General features: G+C 44.4%; 1 protein-coding gene across 13 annotated transcripts in view; it reads right to left on the reverse strand.

Annotated features, from left to right (window-relative positions):
• The window catches only part of PHF20 (PHD finger protein 20), a 191700-nt gene that overhangs the window by 165830 nt on the left and 2697 nt on the right, over nucleotides 1-23173 (reverse strand). For 7 of the 13 annotated variants that reach the window (XM_075900759.2, XM_075900762.2, XM_075900761.2 and 4 more), the window contains exon 2: nucleotides 7044-7158. In XM_075900759.2, the coding sequence (XP_075756874.1) occupies nucleotides 7044-7126 (83 nt within the window). In that variant the 5' untranslated portion in view covers nucleotides 7127-7158. Of the gene's footprint in view, nucleotides 1-5766; nucleotides 5934-7043; nucleotides 7159-10631; nucleotides 10833-23173 lie in introns of those variants that run through there. The other 6 variants (XM_075900760.2, XM_075900757.2, XM_075900751.2 and 3 more) reach the window with 5 other exon arrangements.

Genomic DNA, 23173 nt, shown 5'->3' on the forward strand with positions numbered 1-23173 from the left:
TGATGGTGAATAGTGCGGAGGAGTAAAGGGAGCTGGAGTTGGAGAGCGCCTGCGTGAAGCGTAGTCAAAGGCTGATCGTGATCGGCAAGAGTATCTGCTACAAGAATGTCGAGAGTAGCGGTCGTCACAATGGTATGTGCCATGTCACGGTGAACAGTCATCATGGAAGCTAGAGCGGCTGCAATACCGATAGTGGTACGGGGAGCAGGGCGAACAGGAGTGGAGCTGTGATGCCCTGGAGGAAGCAGGAGAGGCAGAGAGCTGCCTGTAGTGGAGCCTGTGATGATAAGATGCAGCAGCCAGAAACGGGGAAGGCAGTCTTGAAGAGGCGTGAGGAGACCCATACCGGTGAGAGGACCGGAGTGGGAATTGGAGTGCTGGCAGAGAGGACAGTGCCAGGGAGAGGAAGCGGGAGCGAGAGCAGCTGCGGCGTGGAGATCGGAGAGCAGCAGGGCTCCAGGGTGGTTGTGTCGTGGCATGCACTGAAGCGCTAGCCGCTAGATTGCTCTGCTCTGGGTGCGGAAGGGCAGGAGCAATCGGTACCGCGCCGGAAGCGGAACGGGTCGGCGCCATGTAGTCCGACACCGTGCCGTGACTCAGAGGTGGTGCCGGGGCCGGTGCCGTGATGGTCGGGTCCGAAGCTGCTCTCAGAGCCAGCTTAGCGCTCTGCGCCGGGGTAAAGAGAAGCGGCTGAGCTGGCGCTGCCTAGGGAGCTGGCGTTTGGGAAGCCTCCCGTGGCCGCTTAGATTTCAAAGCCGCTGAGGCAGGGGGATGTGGCTTTACATTGCCAGACGTTCCAGGTGTGTCTGCCTGCTTCTCTCTGCCATTTAAGGCAGCTGCCAGGGATCTCACTTTCTTTTGAAGTCCAGTAGTGGGGGAGGAAGCCCGGCGTTCGTGTGGCTGCTGATTCGAGTCAGCTTGCTGCGGTTGCAGGGCTGTGTCGAAGAGGAGCATGCGAAAGCGCCTCTCCCTATCTTTTCTGGCCCTGGAGGTGAGTCTTGAACAATGAGTACACTTCTGGGGGATGTGAGACTCCCCCAGGCAACGGATGCACTCTGCATGGCCGTCGGAGGCTGGCATTGCCTCCCGGCAGGAGCCGCATTTTTTAAACCCGGTCACTGACATTTTGCCAGCAGCCTGTTTGTTGGGGGGTTTTTTGGGGTTTTTTTTAATTGCAGAGACACAGGTAGTTGTTCAATGTTGATAGCCTGGTGGTAATGACTCTGTCCTGCTGTCTTTGTTCCTTTTCTCTTTTTACAGTTTTTCTTTTCCAGGTGAACACAACTATATACAATGGAGTTGACAGGAGAACAGCTGAGAGGCAGGAGGTAAAAGCGGTATGCGGTTTGTTTCTGTTCTTACTCCCAATAGTTCTGTCTTTTGTCTTTCTTCTCTTATTTGTTTTGTTTGTTTTTTTGTTTAATAGGACAAAGAGAAGGAAAAGGGAAGGAAAAAGGGATTTCACGTACAAGGGGAAACTAGAAGCAGTCTAGTTCCGTGAGTGAGGTAAGGAGTACGGTTCCAAGCATCTGCAGCCTGAGGCAGTGAAGAAGAACTGGCGGGGGGCCAGATCGTGCGACAGAAAAGAGCGCGAAAGCCACGAGCCCGTGGCACATGCGTGGTCCGGCCGAACACTGCTCATGACAAGCTTCCGTTTGCGGCGCCGGGGCAAATCCAGCAGCCCATAGTGGAGCACCCGCGGGGACATCCCCGAAGAAGAAATATAGGAAACTACGTGTTCAGGATAATGTCTTCCCAGTCTACTCTAAGGATGTTTTAAGGCTGTCAACGACTAATCGCGGTGTCGACAATTTGTATCGACTACACAATTAGTCGACAAAGGAAAGGCTAGGTCCTGGCTCATGCCAGTCCACAGGCTACCCCCACTGTAACTCTGCAGTTTAAATATAGTAGAAACTGGGCATGCAGGCAGCCCGGCTCCTAATACATTTAAACTACAGAGCCACTGTGGAGGTAGGTCCTAGGCCAGGGGTGTCCAAACTTTTTTCAAAGAGGGCCAGATTTGATGAAGTGAACATGCGTGAGGGCCGACCATTTTGCCTGACATTCTTTCAACAATTAAAATTAAACACAAATTAACTATTTTATGCAAAGTTTATTGCAAACGGCATACTTTTCATTTCGTCACATGGATGACAAATCTAAACAGGTGTTAAATCACTCTGCCTTTCATATCTGAAGGCCAGATGAAAAAAAATCCAGGAAGCTGAAATATATGTCAGGAACATTGTAAAGTACATTACATATTATTGGTAATAAAGGTTGTCTGTCAACTTTTAAGTTCAAAAAATATGAACAGGAACATAACACCAAGTATACATGTTGTGTCCAAATAGATTTATAACTGATTTAGACCAACTGACATTAACTGAGATTTTACAATGTATTCATCTCAATACATATGGATTCGTTGGGGGCCATAAAAGATAGATATTGCCAAATTACCTGTGGGGCCGTATTAAACCGGAACACGGGCCGCAATTGGCCCGCGGGCCGGACTTTGGACATGCCTGTCCTAGGCCAGTGCGAGCTGGGTGTGTCTGCATTTTAAATGTAGTAAGAGCAACCCAACTCTTACTACATTTAAAATAGACTCAGACTTTAAGGTCAGAAGGGACCATTATGATCATCTAGTCTGACCGCCTCCACATTGCAGGCCACAGAATCTCACCTACCCACTGCTAGAATAATCCTCTCACCTCTATCTCAGATACCGAAGTCCTCAAATGATGTTTTAAAGACCCCAAGATGCAGAGAATCCTCTCGCAAGTAACCCATACCCCATGCTACAGAGGAAGGTGAAAAACTTCCCGGGCCTCTGCCTATCTACCCTGGAGGAAAATTCCTTCCCAACCCCAAATATGGCAATCAGCTGAACCCTGAGCACGTGGGCAAGACTCACCAACCAGACACCCAGGAAAAAGTTCTCTATAGTAACTCCTATCTTCTAAAATGCAAAGCTGTGGTTGTCCTCAACCGACGTGAACCAAGACTGAGTTGGGCTTGCTTGGTCCCAGCTTACGCCAGGTACAGCCTGTTCATGGCCAGCCTGGACCACCAAGAACAGAGGCTGCTCCAGCAGCAGCCCCCAGCCACGGGGGGTCCCAGCCTCCTTTGCCCTGCCACACGCTGCTGCCTCTGATACCACAGAGACAGCTTTTAAGCTGGCTCCCCTGAGCACCTATCAGAGGCAGCAAGGGAGAGGGAGCAAGTAGTCAACTACTCACTTACATCCCTAATCCACCCCCTGTTCGTTTCTCTGTTGTCTCCGTCCTTTCCTATATATTACCTCTCTGTCTTCAAGACAATGTCTTAACTAACTCCTCTGCCATTCTTGGCCAAGGTCAAATCACAAACAAACAAAACAATTAGATCCAGCCTGTATCTTTCTTTGCCTGTGTAATTTTAGTCTTCTGAGAAACAGAAACTGAAAGCCCAGAACTTCCAAGAAGCAAGAACTGGCAGTTAGGAAGCACAGACTAGAGCCATTAATTCATTTTTATGTGACTATATGCATTAGATATGTAATTGACTAGTCCCTTGACTAGTTGCTTCTCCCCCTCCCCGCTGTCCACCCCGCTGCCTCTATCAGAGGCAAGGGGGGGGGGGGGGAAGGAGTGCAGAACAGCTGTCAGTGCTGGGGAAAGATAGCTTAAAAGCCAGTTCCCCCCAGCATCATCTCTGTGGGGGACAAAGGGAAGCTGGGACTGGGCACAAGCTGGGAATCAGCTGATTCCTAGCTCACGCCCAGTCCCAGACAATACATTTTAAAAGCAGAGGTGCAGTAAGAGCCTATCAGTTCTTAATACATTTAGAAGACTAACACATAGCAGGAGGGCTCCAGCATGACCATCTGGCATGTAGGCTGCGGGCTCAGGGCTGCCCCCCCACCACAGTGAGGCGCCTACAGTAGTGCTTCAGCCCACACCCCTCTGAAAAATTGGTTCCCTGCTGCACGAGGTAAAGGGGAGGAGAGAGGGAGAAGCCCCAAGCCTCAAAGGCTGGATCCAACTTATGGGGGGAGGAAGCAGCTGGGTGTGCTATGGCTTCCCATGTCCCCAGCTGGGGAAATGGCAGTGCAGGAAACTGCTCACCTGGAGGCTCCCTGCTGCTCCCATTGGTCAGTATCTCAGCCAGACCACCATCTTCAGCCTACTTTTTCACCCAGCCTCCTGGCCAGACCCCGCACCTCCACTTCATCCTGCACCCATTTTGTTTTAAGTAATTGAGCAGGGTGATCCACAAGCCAAGAGGTTTGAGAACCACTGCCCCAAACATTTAGGGCGGCTGCTGTGGGCATCACTTACAGCGACAGGCCTGTTGCAATCCGCACAGGGCAGTCTCAATCCACAATGGGACTAATTTCTAATTACCTTAACTACTTAAACAGTAACTACTATAAACAACTATTTACAAAGGCTCAAAGTCAGAAGAGATGAAACCCATGCCTTTGCTATGCAAGAAAGTCACTACAACTAACCACCATGAACACTAAGAAGGAACTGACACAGAATAGGGCTGGCAGCACCTTATATACCAACACATGAAAACACATTCAAGAGGACACCACAGCCAAACTTATTGTTACCACTGAGACAAACATGTCCAACGAGACAAACATGTCCAACGATCACAGCCGTGGTCGCACGCACACCTAGATTCAAAATGACGAGAGCAACACTCAAAGAACAACAACTAGAGTTTACCCAATGAAATGAATAGGCATCAAGTTTAAAACTAACATTAAGGAAGAACAGGTTTAATGTCTTCGATCCAGCAACATCTGCGGTCCAGAAGGACCGCAGATGTTGATGGACAGAGAACCTCAACAAAAGAAGTTACCAGCAACCGGAAGCTCAGCCAGTCTGGTGGGAGGCAGTCCATAGGGCCAGTGGATTTAGGAGCAGGGAGCCCGGCCAACAGGCCAGAGGCTGAGGACAGAGGGCAGAGCAGGCCACCAGCCAAGGGACAGAGCGGCCTGGACTTCTTGAATTAGAGCTCTGCCTGTGGGCCAGGGGCAGCACTCTGGCCAGCCCAGGAGAGCCTCAGGCCTGATCTTCCATCGTTCAGCAAACTCCCTAGTTCGGAATCCCTCAGGTCCCCAGGGTGCCAGATAAGGGAGGTGCAACCTGTACTTCTTCACACAACACACAATCTGTAGAATTCATTGCCAGGGGAATGTTATAAAAGCCATATGCTTAACGGGGTTTAAAAAAAAAAAAAAAAGAGAAATTCATGGAGTAGAGGCCCATCAGTAGCTATCAGCCAAGATGGTCAGGCATGCATCTCTTGATAATTTTCTTGCTCTGTTCTCATTTCCTCTGAAGCATCTGGCACTCCCACTGTCACAACACAATACTGGACTACATATACTTTGGTTTGACCATTCTTATATTGTCAGGAGTATTTTGGAGTATTGAATACCAGCACAGTGGAGGACCAAAAAGGCTTACATAAAATATAAATCCAGTAATAGCTGTCATAAGTACATATCTTGGGAGTACTTTATCTACACAAAGTGTGTTACTGGTAGGCTTGTGAATTACTGTAGTTTGGCATGCTGAACACTGTTGAGAAGAAAGCCAGAGAGGAAGGAATACCACAAATTAACAAAGATTCAGGACACAACCATAATGAAAACAGCCCTCCTAATCTGAGCAAAAGCTAAGATTTTAAGATACGAGGCAAATGCCCTTGAATATATGTAGCTGTAAAACTATCATGGCAACTTAAATTATTTCATACCTTGTACTCAGCCAAGCATGATTTAAGATCTGATGTATTTACATTTCTTCTCTATTTTCTAACTAACAATGTTAATGGTATTTCAGATATAATAATCTTGTTTTGGCACATATGCTGAAAAGGGTGTCAATGAGCACTTCATCGTCCTAGAATCTGTTGTCATCCTGCTGAAAAATCAGAAGAAGCAAGACTAATAAGGGAGATGGACAGATGTTTGGGTTGCAATACCATGTATAGTTGACAGAGGCAAATAGCTAAGTATTATCACTGTAATTAAAAGAACAACATCGATTGCCTCTGCTGAACCAAGAATGCTTCTTGGAAGAAAACAAGGCTCAATGAATATAAAGTGGAGTTGAAGCAGGCAGACTGAAGGAAAAGTATAGTCACTGGTCAAAACTGCCTGACCTTTATATCCAGAAGGTACACCTCAGATTCCAGTCATTTTCAATTTCAGGGCCAATTACCAGACTGCTGTTATTAAATGCCCCCAGATGACATTCATGGTAAAAGACATTTCATACTATCTTCAGATGGTTATTCTCTGACATGGGTATCTAGATGCTTATTAACTCCAAATTTCACTAGCATAGACTACCTTACTGGTATCTGAAACCAGTTGGGGGGAAAAAAAAAAATGGCTCAAAAATTGCCTTCTGTTTCCACTGAGCAGGCCCAGCAGATAACACGAGCAGTGAATTAGCTTCCTATGACTTTTAAATACAAGATTCTCAAGATACCGAAAATTATTTCTCAAGCCTAAATACTCCAACACACACTCACTCTCACTCTCTGCCACATCACAGAATTTATAGTCAACAAATATTCCTCCTCAGAGTTCAATTCCAGAGAGCAGGCAACAGAGCAGCACTCCCAGGCTAAGACCATACAGGATCATAATCCTACTTTCAAACTCCCAATGCAGTATTGGGCCACCTTTAGAAATCAGTACAACAGGTCCTATAAAATAGGAGTGTAAATACTTCTGGATGAAGGCAAGGTGAGGTTCTGTCTTGGGTATTTTGAGCTAAAAAGAATCTCTTCTTTCAAACACCAATAATTTTTAAATTGTATGCCCACTTTGAAACAGTTGCTTTATAATTTACATATTGTACACACACATGCAATTTAACACAAAATTAATAAACTAATTTTCCACAAAGCTGAGAATAGGATTCCATTAACACATACAATAAGAAACTATAATGTCACCAAGTCTTTGTAATATTGTAATAAACTTATAACATTAACTATCATATTAAGTTTTTAAAAAATACCAGTTTTTTAATCTGTCACGGGCTTCCAACTGGGCTCCCACCTCAAAGTTGATCCCTCTTCTATTTGGTGGATGTTTTGTCATGTTGTATTATCAATATCGCTGTTTTTATTCCCCTGAAAAATACAATTGAATAGCAATCACTAATAAAGACATATAAATATAAATCTATATACTCAATTCAAAATATCTAAATGTTAAAAAGTATTAATTTATTGCTCAATGTTTCCTATTTATAATGAATAATCTAGCACAACTGACTGTCAAAGATTCAAATCAATATGAAGGACCTAAGAAGGGCTATATTAGGTCAGAAGAATGGCCCACCTAGCCCAATATCCTGTCTTCCAACAGTGACCACTGCCAGGTGCCCCAGGGGGAATAAACCAACAGGGAATCATCAAGTGCTCCATCCTCTGTTGCCCATTCAAGCCCTGATAAACAGGTACTTCATACCCAAATGTTTTAGATACTCTAGGACAGGGGTCAGCAACCTTTCAGAAGTGGCATGCCAAATTTTAACTTATTCACAGATCTGTGAGATGGGGAGAGAGGGGAGCAGGGGCAGACTGAGTATTGTGACCATATTTTCTGAACTAACTACAGCTAGGAAGAATGGTTTCATTTATATTATTAAACAGATTAACCATTTTAACTCTGTTTATTTAAAATGAAGTTTGATAAACTAAGTAAAACATGTCTAACAAAAAATATTTCAATGTTTTCTTTATGGCAGAGGTAGAGAATCAGTTGGGGACCACAAAATAAGCAAAAAACCTCCAAACCCCTCCAGCCCTCACTGCTGTGACACCCAACTGAGAACTCCTCTGTTGCTCCAGTCTCACAATATGAGAGGAAAGGACATCGAGAACTGAGGTTCAGAGTTTCTCATAGGCTAGATTTACTTTTCTGGGGTGCCGTAATTACTGGATTTTATGGACCCCCTTAGGCTTTGGGGTGGGGGGGAAAGGAGGGGTTCAGTGAGAGACAGGGCTGCAAGTGTGAAAGGGTTGCAAAAGGGGGAGAAGTTGCGAGATCTGGGTGGGAGGTTGGGTGCAGAAGCAGGCTGGAAGTAGGGCGTTTGGCCAGGTGGAGGGAGCAGGAGCAATGATGGATGCAGGAGCAGGGTGGGAGTAGGCATCTGGCCAGCCTCAGCCCCAGTGTTGTGTCTTCCCACTGCAGACTAACCTACTGTGGGGGAAGAGGGACGGCTCTCCAGTGCTTGCAAGGGGGATGATGGGTGGAGCTGAGTTCCCACCCTGTGTGCCACTGAAAACTGACCTGTGTGCCACTTATGGTTGCCAACCCCTGCTCCAGATGAACTGCTAACATCTTTGAATGAGGGGAGCAGAATATTAAAGCTAAAAAGTTATCCACAGTAACTCACAGCGTACTCTTTTGAATAGGTTTATGGAAACATTAGCGTGAAAAAAAAAACTGTATCAAAACAGCAACCGTTTTCAGAGACCTAAAAAAGGAGTAAGATAATATGGAACACTTCTTAGTGAAGTATGGCTTTTCCTTTTCGGGTGTTAAGACTTGTGGTGTTAAATTTGAGAACCAGAAAAATAGAAACATAAGGTGTAAAGCAAGGGTGGGCAAAAGGGCCTCCAGGGGCCAGATCCGGCCAGCCAAGCAGGTTGATCCAGCAAACGGAGGCTCTGTCGCTCCCCCACCCTCAAGCCAATTAGAGCCTGGGGACAAGGGGGAAGTGCACGAAGTTTCCTCCGCCCTGCCAGGAGAACATGGTGCTTTGAAGCCCCATACGCTCCTGGCAGGGTGGATGGAGGCTTCGCGTGCTCCCCTGCCCCTAGGCCCTGATTTGCCTGGGAATGGGGGAGCACAGGAAGTCTCTTCCCACACTCCCAGAGAACATGGGTGCTTAGTGGGAAGGGGGGGGGGAAAAGGAGCTTCCCCACCCCCAGACCAACCATGATTGGTCTGGGGGTGGGGAAGCCTGAGGCCTCCTGGCCCCGCCCCTTCCAGTGCAGCCCACAAATTTTTCAAGTGGCCCCTGGCAAAAAATTATTGGCCACCCCTATCTAAAAGCTCTAGTAAGCAGTAAAACTAGAGAAGACTCTCTTGAAGAGTTAACTATGTACAGAATAGGGATGTTAACTGATAAGCCTGCACTTATCGGTTAACATTTACTGTTACATGCAGGTTGTATTTCCCTAGTTTATTGTAAAGGAGGTCATGCAAGACACATTCAAATGCTTTAGTAAAATCTGGGTCAGTAATCACCAACCAGTAGACCGGGATCTACTGGTAGAGCTTGGAGCCTCTGACAAGTGATCCTGGCTGTTTTGGCCAGGAACTTATCAAGCCCTGGCACTTCAGTTGCCCCTCCATCGACTGTCACGCTGCTCTTGCCCTCTGCCTTGGAGCTGCCCCCGTGGGAGTCTCCTGCTTGTTGGGCAGAGTGGGGGAGGAAGAAGAGGGCAGGGCGCTGATGTCAAGGTGTCCCTTCTCCCCCCAGTCCTGTACCCTAACTCCACAGAGAGAGAAGAGGATGGAGGGAGCTAGGCAATGCAAAACTCGTTACTCTCACACACAGTGTCTCTGTCATTCTCACAAACACACACTGTCCTTCACTTTCCTCTCCTGACCCGGTACATACGTGGGGGATTGTTACTCCTTTTACTGTTTGCAAAGTGTTGTACTTTTGGTTTTAACAAGTCTGCACATTTCATAATTTTCATTTCTCTCTTACGCTTACATTTAATTCATTGAGTAGTAAGTTCTAAAATGCTCAACCTGTTACGGGTGGAGTAATTTCTCTCTATGGTAATTGCTGCTCCTGTAAGTGGGTGCATGTCCCTGCAGCCCCTGAAAGAGAGAGCAGGGGGTCTCCACATGCTGTCCACTCCTGCAGCTCCCATTGATCAATAATGGGGACTGTGGGCTCAGTGCATGTAGATGAGGGGGCAGCACAGAGTGCTATAGAGCCGTTGCTATATATGCCAGCTGCTTTGAGGAGCGGTGCAGGGTCAGGGCAAGAGTAAGCCTGCCTTACCTCCACTGCTCCACCACCTGGAAGCCATCTCAGTTAAACCGTGCCCTGCAAGAGCCTGCTTCCTGAACCCGTCCCAATCCTGAACCTCCTACTACACCCAACCTCCTGGCCAGACATGAGTCCCCCTGCACCCAAACTCCTTCCCCTGAAATCCCTCCTGGACTCCTTACCCTGGGCTAAGCCCAGAGCTCCTCCCACACTCCAAACTCCTTGGCCCAAGATCAGAGCCTGCACCCCAAACCTCTACTCCAGCATGGTGAAAGTGAATGAGGACGGGCGAGGAAAGAGGATGGATTGAGCCATTGCAAGGCCTCAGAGAAGGAATGGAGCGGAGGAAGGGCCTCTCAGAAGGGGAAGGAAGAGTGCAAGGGTATTTGGGTTTGAGGTAGATCTTACATTGCACTTAAATTGAAAAAGTGATCTTGTGTTTAAAAAGGTTGGAGACCACTGGTCTAGATATATCATGTCCACTGCTTCCTCATCAATAAGACTTGTTATCCTATCAAAGAAAGCTATCAGATTAGTTTGATATTATTTGTTCTTTACAAACCCATGCTGGCTGTTCCCTATCACCTTATTTTCTTGCAGATGAATTCCTCAATTATTTGCTCCATTATCTCTCCTGGTACAGAAGTTAAGCTGACTGGTGTGTTGTTTCCTGGGTTGTTCTTATTTCCCTTTTTATATATAGGCACGATATTTGCCCTTTTCCAGTCTTCCGGAATCTCTAACGACTTCCATGACTTTTCAAAGATGATAGCATTTCATCAGGACCTGGCAATTTGAAGACATCTAACTTTTCTAAATAAGACCCACGAGAGGACCACCTTCCCACTTATCACATGACAGTTTACTTTACCTTTGGTGAGGGACCCTGTAAGAGACTTTCTGGACATCTAAGCACACTAGATCTACTGGATCCCCCTTGCCCACATGCTTGTTGACATCCTCAAAGAATTCTAGAAGATTGGTGAGGCCTGATTTCTCTTTACAGAAACCATGTGGACTTTTCCCCCAACAAATCAACGTTCATCTATTGAAGAACAGAATTCTCAGACACAGTTTAAACCAATTTGCCCTGTACTGAAGTAAGATTTACTGCCTACAATTGCTGAGATTACATTCAGACCCCTTTTTTTTCCAATTAGCACCACATTAGCTATCCTCCTGTCATTTGGTTCAAAAGATGATTTAAAGGATAGGTTACAAACCACAACTAGTAGTTCCACAATTTCACATTTGATTTCTTTCAGAATTCTTGGATGAATGCCATCTAGTCCTAGTGACTTGTTATTCTTTAGTTTATCAATTTGATCCAAAACCTCCTCTAATGACATCTTAATCTGGGACAGTTGCTCAGATTTGTCACCTACACAATGGTTCAGGTTTGGTAATCTCCCTCACATCCTCAATAGGGATGTAACAGTACAGTTGATTAACTGATTAGCAAAATCTTTTAGGTTAATGCTAGAGACTACATGCATTCTCCCCCTCCACCCAACAATTATTTTTAGCAGGCTGGCCAGTAGTTGGGCACCTAATCCTGCTGCAGCTCTGCATTTCAAGTGTATTAGCAAGCTAGGTGGGCAGACAACCCGGCTCAGTTCCAGCTCACTCAGGGCCCAGGAACTCAGACCTCCTCTCCCCCACCCTCCCCAGACAGGGCTGCTGCCTCTATCAGAGGCAGCAGCACAGGGCGACAGGCAGCCAATCTGTGAGGGGAGCTGGTTTTTAAATTTTGTCCCTGCACAGACCAGCTCCTGCCTGGCACCCCATGCTGCTGCCCCTGATACAGAGGCAGCAGCGCGGAGTGGCAGGGGGTGGGGCTGGAGCACACTGGCTGTCAACCCCACCCCTGGGGGCTGTGAAGACTGATGCAAAGAGTTAATTTAGTTTCTCCACAAAGACCTTATCCTTGAGTGGTCCTTTAGTATCTTGATCATCCAGTGGTCCCACTGGTTACTAAGAAGGTTTCCTGTTCCTGATGTACTTATTTATTGTGACTGGCAGAAATGAAGAGTGATTTTGAAGTGTCCACATCAGGGTAGCATCATCAGCTTTAAATTAAGCATGTACCTTTATATCTCATGTTAATAATGTTCACAAGAAAATGAGGTGGATTTAGCATCTTATCCATTTGCTTCTTTATTGCCTATAGTTAAGCTTTCTGGGGAGATATTTCTTTCGTTAATGTCTTTTTAAATTTGGACAGCATCAGTAATGCAGCAGCAATTTCTCAAGTTTTTTTAAAGCTCTGAATAATAGATTTGAGTTTACTGAGCATATCCTCTACATTCCCCTGTAATCCAATGTTAGATACTTTGGATGAGATACTTTCACCTATTTAATCACCATTTCCAAAGTATTGTGAGAATAGACCAATCCTTAATTGTTTAAAACCATCAACCACAAAATTCCATCAAATATTTTGAGGGGGAATTAGTTTGGATTCTCCTGCTCTCTTCAGTAACAAGTATTTTGTGACTTCAACATTTTCTTTTATTCCTGCAGAAGAGGTACTTAAGTCTTTGACTAAAAGATGCATTAAATGTGCACTGCAGCCATGTTACTTCTGTTTCTTCTAAGTATCTTCTCATCTTTGCCACGTTTAGAGCATTGAGACAAAACTGCACGTGACAGTTTATTTTTTTTGTTCATGGTTTATTACAACTTTCACTGCCACTTCTTTTAAATATTCTATTGCACTGGCATTTCCCAATATATCTATTACCTGTGAAAGTCACACAACTCCATCTTCTCTGGTCACATATCTAACGAAGCGGGTCTTTAATCTGTAAAGTGCCACAGGACTCCTCGTCGCTCGTCACACAGATACTTATTACTGAATCATCTACCCATCAAGGTTTAAACCCTCAGTATTTTTCGCAGCATGTTCAAGTTCCTTCTAGCAACCTTCCACCAATGTCTGCTCTACCAGCTGGAGTGTAGCCTGGCTGTAAGGACTCAACTGTAAAATCTTTTCTTTTATGGGTCTTGTCGCTATTTGCTGGTCCTTACTACAAACCCATCCAATGTGGTGGTTTTACTGGATAATTGAAATCTTTTGCTTCTGACTGATACTTTGTTGTCTGAAACACATTTAGTTGCAGCAGTACTGCAACAAGTACCAACGGATTACTATAAAGTTGTTGCCGACAGACAGACAAAGTCTCTTATGCTTAAATATGACCCTAAAACAAAATTCAAAAATAATTTTGAGTACTCACTCTCAGTTCTGCTCATTATTATTCAGTTAATCATTTAGATTTTTCTCAACAAGGATGCGATTCCAAGGTACCAAAAAAAGCTAAGACTGATTGTGCTTACAGTACATTTAATTTTGGAGTAAGGCCCACTGAACGCACTGGCACTTTGGTTTTTTGAGAAAACAAGTACAGAATGGGGTTCCCTTACAGAAGCTGAGTTATGCTCATATAAAACAGGGAATAGACATATGGCATCATCATTATGGTCTGTGGTCATTATGTTCCAAAATAAGTATTTATTATATAATATCAACTCTCACTCAACAGCAACTGGCAACTCTTGATATTTACATTGTATATGTGAGTGATAGTTCACTAAGTTTAGAATCTAATTAAACAAGCCATAAGGATTAGGAATTTACTTGTTAATTCACACTTACTAAAATTCACATAGTGCCTTAAATCCACTCCCTGTAAAGTGAATTATTTAAGTTACTAACTAGTTGATCCACTCAGGCATATCCACATCTTCATCCACATCATTTCCCTCCCAATAAGCAATTTTCCTTATAATATTTCATTTTTGCAATGAAGCCCTGAATCATCATCTTGCACTGCTTACACTGGACACATTTTCCTTTTTTACCCAGAGAACAAATTTCTTACAATATCTCCATATAGGGTCTCTTATACCCAGAAGCTATGACAGTTTGTGGCAGATAAGTGGGGAAATATAGGAAGCCGTGTGTGTGCTCAATAATGTCTTCACTTTTTTCCTTCCAGTCCACTCCACTGTTCCTTTCTGTGCTTGCCTCCATCCTTTCCTATATATAGTTTCTCTGTCTTTAAAACATCTTATCTAATTCTTCTACTATGCTTGGCCCGTATCTTCCATCTGGGCCCACAAAACAAAACAGTACAGAACAAAAACAATTCTAAGCAGCCTGTGTGTCTGTGCATATGTTATTTCAGTCTGCTGAAAAACAGCTGGTACTTAAGGTGAAGATTAATTAATTTGTGTGGGGACTAAGTGTAACATGTTTGTGATATTTAATTATAACCTTTTAAAATAATAAATTTATCATTTAAAAGATCAAAATAATCCAATTTAAATAAAATGTCTGATTTTTAGGTTTATAAATCATTGATTTGTATCAACTCCTTGGGACAAGGGTGATCAAAAACCACAGTGATTTGTGGAATGGTTTTGTGCTGTCTTAGGAGTAGCAAAGGGCTCTAAAAACGTACATCTTAACTTTCCCACAGTGAGAATGGAGCATAAGAAAGAAAACAAGCTTCATTCAGGTGGAAGTCAGAAGATGACTTGGAAAAAAATGAGGTAGCATGCTATCATCAATTTATCCTTACGGTATAATGGAGTGGCATATTGCCTCACTGTCTGAAGCTCAGCAAAATCTTTTGAAGAGATAAAACCACTAGGAGAGCAGTCTTGTGAACAGGCAATAAAGGAAACAGTCCTTCAAAAGGAAGGACCTATCAGACTGATGGGACCACACTTTTGTTCCTAGGGTTGTACAGGCAGGAGTTTCAAGAATGCTACAGAGAAAGAATAAGTTAAGTAAAATGTGCAAATCTCCCCAGATTATGGCAATTTTGGATGGCACAATCAGAGTGTCTCAGCACCCAAAGGCACCAATTTGGTCAGTGCTTCTATCAGGGACATATCAGCACCTAGAAAGAGGACACCAGAAAAGAGACTGGCGGCTTCTCCCATGCAAGGGTTGACACTGAAGACTGTACTTAGGAAACCAAAGCCTCCATGGCATGAACCAATTCTACATGAAATTCTGAGTTGTGCTACCCTGGACAGTCATAACTCCTCTTCCCTGGAAGAGAGAAGAAAGACTGGCACAGTCACCTTTGAAGCAACATTCTGTTCTGCCCAAAGAGCTCAATGCCAAGGTCAATGCAGCAAGAAGAGTCAATTCAGAGCATGCAGATACTAATTAGAGGCGTGAATGGTTAACTGGTGGGGACCACACCACCCTTGTTTTATCAAATATAATGTTTAACTAAACAAACAGGGTTTTAAATCCCTAATACTCAAGTGTTTGGCTTTGTGGACCATAAGCAGATCGAAGACAGAGAAAACCCCAGACCTATCCCACCGGCTGAAATGTGTTAAGTCCTAGCTTGCTCCTTTAATGCTCTTGCAAGAACACTTGTGAAAGTACAGGCAGTCCCCGGGTTACGTACAAGATAGGGACTGTAGGTTTGTTCTTAAGTTGAATTTGTATGTAAGTCGGAACTGGTACATATTGTAGGGGAAACTCTAGCCAAACATTTCTCCAGAGCTCAGTTTTATTCTCCCACACCTCACTTCCCTCAGTCCTTTATTCTCAAGCTGAGGTGTCTGCTGAGAAAAACCGCTGCACGTCTCCCTGGTCTGCTGGGAGGGGTGCTAGCTTTGCGTCTCCCTGGTCTGCTGGGGGGAAGCAGCTAGTGCGGGGTTGCCTCACCCCGTTTGTAAGTAGGGATCTGATGTCAGTCGGATCCATGTAACCTGGGGACTGCTGTAGTCTGATGCTCAGAATCTGATGCCACCTTTGCTGTCCATTAATAAATGTTGCCCCTGGCCTAAAAGATCCTGTTACAGAGGGACCCACCAGAGAAATTGCAGATATTACCTTCTCTTACAGAACAATAACTCAGGGTATGTCTATACTACAGCGCTAATTCGAACTAAGCTAATTCGAACTAACGGATCCAGACTAAAAAACTAGTTAGAATTAGCGTTTTGCTAATTCGAACTAGCATGTCCACATTAAGTGGACCCTTAACCGGGGTTAAGGATGGCCGGAAGCAGTGCAGGCAGGGCATCAGATGAGGACTTAGAGCATGGAGCTGCTGCCTCAGGCTAGCCGAGGCCTGTGCTTAAAGGGACCCGACCCACACCTCGGACAGACAGTTCTCAGGGGTGCCCCACTTGCAAAGCAGTCCTGGCTTGGAGTGCCCTGAGTGCCCACACTGGGCACATCACAGCACTCAGCCATCAGACCGGCTGCACTTGCCACAGGCTGCCATCTGGGGAGAGGGGGCAATTGGGGGGCTGCAGGAGAGCTACCACCCCCAGAAGCCCGCAGAGCCAGCCCAGTGCTCCCCATCGGGGGCTCGTACCCCATACCTCCCTCACCTCCTTCCACTTATCCTTCCCTAGCCCCCCTTCCTGATGTACAAAATAAAGAAAACGTGTGGTCAAAAATAGAATCTCTCTTTATTGAACAAAACTCGGGGAGACTGGGAAAAGGAGGTGGGAGAGGGGAGGGCAACTAAAATGATCAGAGGTTTGGAACAGGTCCCATATGAAGAGAGGCTAAAGAGACTGGGACTTTTCAGTTTAGAAAAGAGGAGACTGAGGGGGGATAGGATAGAGGTCTATAAAAGCATGAGTGGGGCGGAGAGGGTGCATCAAGAAAAGTTCTTCATTAGTTCCCATAACAGAAGGACTAAAGGACACCAAAGGAAAGGAATGGGTAGCAGGCTTCAAACTAGTAACAGAAAGTTGTTCTTCACAAAGCAAAGAGTCAACCTGTGGAACTCCTTGCTGCAGGAGGCTGTGAAGGCTAGAACTAGAACAGAGTTTAAAGGGAAGTGAGATAAAGTGATGGAGGTTGGGTCCATGGAGTGGTACTAGCCAGGGGGTAGGAGTGGTGTTCCAGCCCAACGTTTGTGGAAGGCTAGAGAGGGATGGCACGAGACAAATGGCTTGGTCACTGTCTTCGGTCCATCCCCTCCAGGGTCCCTAGGGTTGGCCGCTGTCGGCAGACAGGCTACTGGGATAGATGGACCTTTGGTCTGACCCAGTACGGCCATTGTAAGTTCAGGGCTCAGGGTTGGGGGGGGCTCAGTGGACCACCTTGATTTTCATGCACACCTGCTCCTGGGTGGCCAGGCTGGCCGTCTAGGGCAGGAGAGCTGCCACTTTCCTGTGCCTAGTATGGAGGTTGTGGACGAGGTCCACGATGTCCGCACTAGACCACGCGGGTGCCCGCCTCTTGCGGTCCCGGGCAAGCTCCCGGGAGCCGCCAGCCTGGTACCGGGAAGAGGGGGAAGGCTGGGGGGCATCGGGTGGCTGGCTCGAGCAGTGCCAGGTGCAGGGTCTGCTAGCTGGGTGCTGGCAGGCTTGCACCTGGCACGGGCACCGTAGCCAGCCCGTGCCCCTTTAAGAGGTCCGGGGCCGGGAGGGGAGCAATAGAGTTTCCCTGGTGTTGGCCAGAGTGGCCACCAGGGAAAGCTGGGGAGGGCTAGCCTCCCACTAGTTCGAATTAAGGGGCTACACACCCCTTAATTCAAACTAGTAAGTTCGAACTAGGCTTAGTCCTCGTAAAATGAGGTTTACCTAGTTCGAACTAAGTGCTCCGCTAGTTCGAATTAAGTTCGAACTAGCGGAGCGCTAGTGTAGCCCCTATCAAAGTTAATTCGAACTAACGTCCGTTAGTTCGAATTAACTTTGTAGTATAGACATACCCTCTGTGTTGCCACTGCAGGAGCAACAAAGTTTGAAGCCCAAGGTTTTAAAGTCAGCCACAAAGCAGAAAAACAAGTAATGGTGCTCACAAAGCAATCAATAACTTACAGAAGAATAAATGCCTACAGGGTAGATTTTTCCTTTTAAATATACAGAAAAACTAGCTAAAGGAATAAAGTGGGATAAGGCTTTTTACAAAAATAGGAAATCTGTTTGAAGTAAATTTGCTACAAGGAGAAGGGAATTCACTGCCATGCAAGGTAAAGGAACAGAGCTGTACTTGGGGGGAGGGAGGGAAGAGGGAGGAGACTATACTCCTCTACATGCTCTCAGATGGCAGGAATGCAAAGGCATGTAATGTGCCATATACAGTCTAAGACAATGCCAGCTAATTTTTTCAAACCTGTGAATACATGGATGCACAGAGGAACATCAGTATTACACTCTCAGTTGTAGCTGTTAGGAATATGCAAGACTACTAGCTGCCACTGCTACCTACACTTAATATCCTAAATTACCATACATACATGCTGATAAAACAAGAGCACCTAGATATTTCACAGAGGAAATATTTACAAGCACTTGAGCATAAAATCCACTATCACCAACAGAAGTTAGACAAATAGTACCAAGAGAAATAGTTTTTTGATCTTATCAAACATTTGTAATCATAGAAATGTACTACTGGAAGGACCTTGAATCTTCAAATCCAACCCCCTGCATTGTGACAGGGCCAAATAAACCTAGATCTGTGACAGGTATTCATCCAATCTGTTTTTAATAACCCAGTGATGGGAATGCCATAACTTCCATTGAAAGGCTATTCCAAAACTTAACTAACCTTGTAGGAAAAATAAGATACTGGGAAAAACTAAGCTTTTCTTGCCGAAAATTAAGCCTATTGTTTCTTGTGCTACTGTCAGCAGACATGGATAACAAACGATCCCCATCCTCTTTGTAATATACCTTAACATGGATGAAGACTTAACCCCTTCCCCCCCCCCAGTCTTTTTTCAAGATAAACATGGACAGCTTTTTCACCTTTCCTCATTGATAAAAAGGTTTAGAAAACTGGACCTTTTTATTATTCTCCTCCAACATTTCCAATTTGTCCATATCTTTCCTCAAATGTGGCAACCAACTGGACACAGTGTAACTGGACACAGAACAACTCAGGCTTCACCAATACAGTGTGGGTCAGTTACCTCCTATGTCTAACATATGACACTCCTGTTAATACATTGCAGAATTCTATTAGCTTTTTCCAATATGCATCAAATCAATGACTGATATTCAGTGATTCACTTATAACTCCCAGATTCTTTTCTAGAGTGCTACCATTCAGCCAGTTATTGCCCATTTCATATCTGTGCATTAGATTTTTTTTTAAGTCCTGTGAACTTGTTTTTACTAAATTTCATCTTATTGATTTCATAAAAATAGTCCAATGTGCTTAGGATATTTTGAATTCTAATCCTGCCCTCCATATAACTCGTCATTCTCTCCCCTTCCCCCCCACTGTCTCTATCAAAAAGAGGCAGGGAGGGAAGAAGAGGAGGTGCTTTTAAGTGGCAGTGCTACGTGGATCCTAGGATCAGAGATTGGGCTCTCCGTGGTGTTTCAAAGCAGCAGCACCACATGGAGCCCAGCAGCACCCATGGAGCAGGGGAGTCCCCATCTGATCCCAGGCTCCACGGGACAGTGCTGCTTTGAAATGCTGCAAGGAGCATGGGGGCTGCCCTCATGATCCCCGCAGCGCTTTCACCATTGAAGAGTAGCAACAGCCCTGGGGCTGTTTCTACACTTCAAAGGCAGTTGTGCCCTTATCAACTAATCAAATAGTCAATTCAAATTGCATCAACTATTCAATTAGCCAATTAAATTGAAATTTAACATCCCCTAGCCCTCCAAAGTGCTTGCAACTCCCTCCTAGTTTGAGGTCATCTGCAAGCTTCAAAAGCTTAATCTCCACTCCAATATCAAAATTATCTAATACTGACCACTGCAGGTTATCATTGGATAAGCCTTCCTAGTTTGACAGCAAATCACTGATAACTACTCTTTGAATAATCTTTTAACCAGTTGTGCAGCCACCTATGGTGAGTGGAAAAATTCAGGTTCCATCTGGCTGATTAGCAGAGTGGCTACAGCCAGCAGCAAGTATTTCTACTAGTGGTGCACATGCACACATGCCTAAGTGCACATAAAATGTATCCCACCCATGGATAGAAAAAATTAGGGGGGGGGGACCATTACTATCAGCAATTTCATAGACCGTGTTTCCTTGGCTTATGAGAATATTTCGCAAAACTATTAAATACCTTACTAGTACCTCACATATACAGAAGCGTTCCCCTTTATACACAAGGCCTGTAACTGGTCAAAGAAGAAAACTGGTTTGGTTTGCCATGATGTATAAGGAATAGACAGCACTCATTTATCAAGAAAAAAAAAGTAATATCCTCCATCTGCTTACAAACGGAATGTTTAATAATTTGTTCCAGTATTGCTCCAGTCATCAAAATTAGGTTTCTTTATAATTCCACACACCTTCTTCCCCTTTTTAAAAGCTGTAATTATGTTTCTCCTTCTCTAGTCTTCTGGGACCTCAAATGTCCTTCAGGATTTTTCAAAGAAAACAGCTCCAAGATTTCTTTACCTAGTTACATGACTCCAGGTCCTTCTGACTTGAATATACCTAACTTTTAAATATTTTTTAACCTGATATTTCCCTATTTTGACCTTTAATTCCTTTCCCTTTAATACTAATTATGTTGAGTAGCTGGTCACCATTAGCTTTTTTAGTGAAAACTGAAGCAAAATAGGCATTAAACTACCTCAAAGTTTTCTTGACAGCATCCATTAGCAGCTTTCATTCCTTCCTTCGTCTTCCCCTTGCTCCTAGTGCGCTTAAAACAACCTCCTATTCTCCTTTTCTGCCAAGTGTCACTCATTTTGTGACTTAGTAACAAAATCAGAAAGGCTATATACTTGAACTATAAGGTATGTGTTGGTTTCACTATCCCGAAAAATGTATTAGAACAGAATTACAAGACTGCAAGTTTCCCATTAAAAGCCAAATCATGACTCAACATTATTCATGGAGAAGTTAATATATATCAGTCAAATATGTTTTTATAGGTGTGGCATACGTAACGACTGACATACAGACATAAAATTAAATGTTCAAATCAAAAAACTTGCAAAATGAGATTTTTGTAGGGTTGCAGCAACAAGTAAAACTTTAGATTATGAGGAATAAAGGAAGTAAAAATCAATAGAGGCCATACAAATAGCAGCACCCTACAATGAATTTGTGTATTAAGAAGGCTCAATTCTGAGACCAAATAAAATATTGACGCATACAGTATACATGTGCAAATTTGATCTCTTCTTCTGTTAAATGTATCCTTTTAATGCTGGAGAGCAATTATCTTAAACCGGTTTAAGTCATAATTATGCACTAACAAAGTACACAGATTAATGGTCAGAATTAATTTGTTACAAAGAATTTAACATTCCCTATTTGTTTTTACTTTGCAGAGCATTACTTTCTCAATCCAAGTTTCAATTCCTCAAACTCTAATTGTAAAATTTTACCCTTTTGCTTATAGCATACAGTTCCAACAGTTCCAACAAGGACCAAGAAGGCAAACAATACTTTTTGCTGCGTAACCCCTTCAAAAGTTACAAATATCAACAAGGACCATGACAAATAATTGAAGTAAAAAACACGCATTCTAGACACTCATCACTTTGCAACACACTTGTCTCCACACGCTATTGGAATAATCTCTTGCAAACTCACGTCTCCTAGGATGAAGGTTACAGACCTTCAAATCTAATCCCAAACCAATATACAACATGTCATATTTCCTCAGAATAGAACTTGAGTGTGAGGTATCACAATTGACCAAGAAAATTAAAGAGCTCCAAGTAATATCAGCAGCAGCCATCTATCTAGTGGATAGCCAGAAGTACTGAACAGTGTGAGAATTGGCATGTTTTGGGAGAACATATGTTAAGAAAAAACTTAACATGTGACAAGAGTTTAATTACATTCCTTACAATGTTTGAACACAGGCAGCACCAATTATGAACTACTGCCTACATCAGTGAATGGGACTGCATGACTAGCCCTCCATCTCAGTGGGCCAAAAGACTGTCATAACCAAGATGGTATCCCAGGATACGGTAGCTTTGTTAACTCCACTTGCATACCTAAAATTTGCTGGGTGTGCCGACTGAACTGTGGCACCATTTTTATTGGATATAGAGGGAGCACAAGACTCTCACAATGTAGTACGCAGTCAGCCCACACCTCACTTCACATCAGGGAAGTTAGCATATAGCTGTTTAAACCATTAACGGATAAACCTAGGCTTATCAAGTATCAGAGGGGTAGCCGTGTTAGTCTGAATCTGCAAAAGCGACGAGGAGTCCTGTGGCACCTTATAGACTAACTGAAGTGTAGGAGCATAAGCTTTCGTGGGCAAAGACCCACTTCGTCAGTGCATCTGACGAAGTGGGTCTTTGCCCACGAAAGCTTATGCTCCTACACTTCAGTTAGTCTATAAGGTGCCACAGGACTCCTCGTCGCTCTAGGCTTATCAGTTAATCCAAACAACTACACTCAACTCTCCTCCCTTTCTCCCCCCTTACCATTGTATCTGCCTGTATGAGAGCCGGCAACCGGGGGGAAAACCAGCTTTAAGCTTGCTTCTTGCACTAGCCGGTTCCCGCGGAGGCCCCTGTTCCCCACCTCCCCGCTGCCTCCAGAGCAGCCCCAGTCTGTGGGGAGCTTGGTTGTTCCACAGACAAGGGCTGCTGCCATCCCACACTACTGCCTCTTCATCAGAAGTAGCAGCGCAAGGTAGCAGAGAGCTCGGACCGCACTGGATGCCACCCCCCCCCCCCCCCCGGGACTATTTTAATAACCATGTAACTACTAAAAACTGTTGCAGCTATACAATTACTAAAATACACGGTATCTAACATCCCTACGTCAAATGCCCTTGCTTTATGTGAATATCACTTTACTAATAATTGGTAGGAAAAAATCTACATGAACGAAAACCAACAGAATCTGGCAACCCTGTGTGTAGAGAACGATAAACAAAATGTCTAGCAGGACACAGAACCCCAATGGGCAGCATGCTGCAAATGGCCCTTCAGGAAACAAGGCATGAAGAACAATAGAATTTCAGAGAATGGAGTGCAGGGAATGTCAACTTCACTTTCTACCATTTAGCTATTGTATTTAGCGAGCAATCAACACCTTAAAAAAAATAAAGATTTTTTTTAACATCCCTCTCAGATATCCCTTTAGTTTGGATAAGACTTGTAATTTCTATACGCCAATTCAAATTATTTTTCCAGAGCCACATAACATTTAATGCTACACATTAATTTGGGAGCAT

Source organism: Pelodiscus sinensis, chromosome 17 (assembly GCF_052426305.1).
Source record: "Pelodiscus sinensis isolate ZL-2025 chromosome 17, ASM5242630v1, whole genome shotgun sequence".
NCBI lineage: Eukaryota > Metazoa > Chordata > Testudines > Trionychidae > Pelodiscus > Pelodiscus sinensis.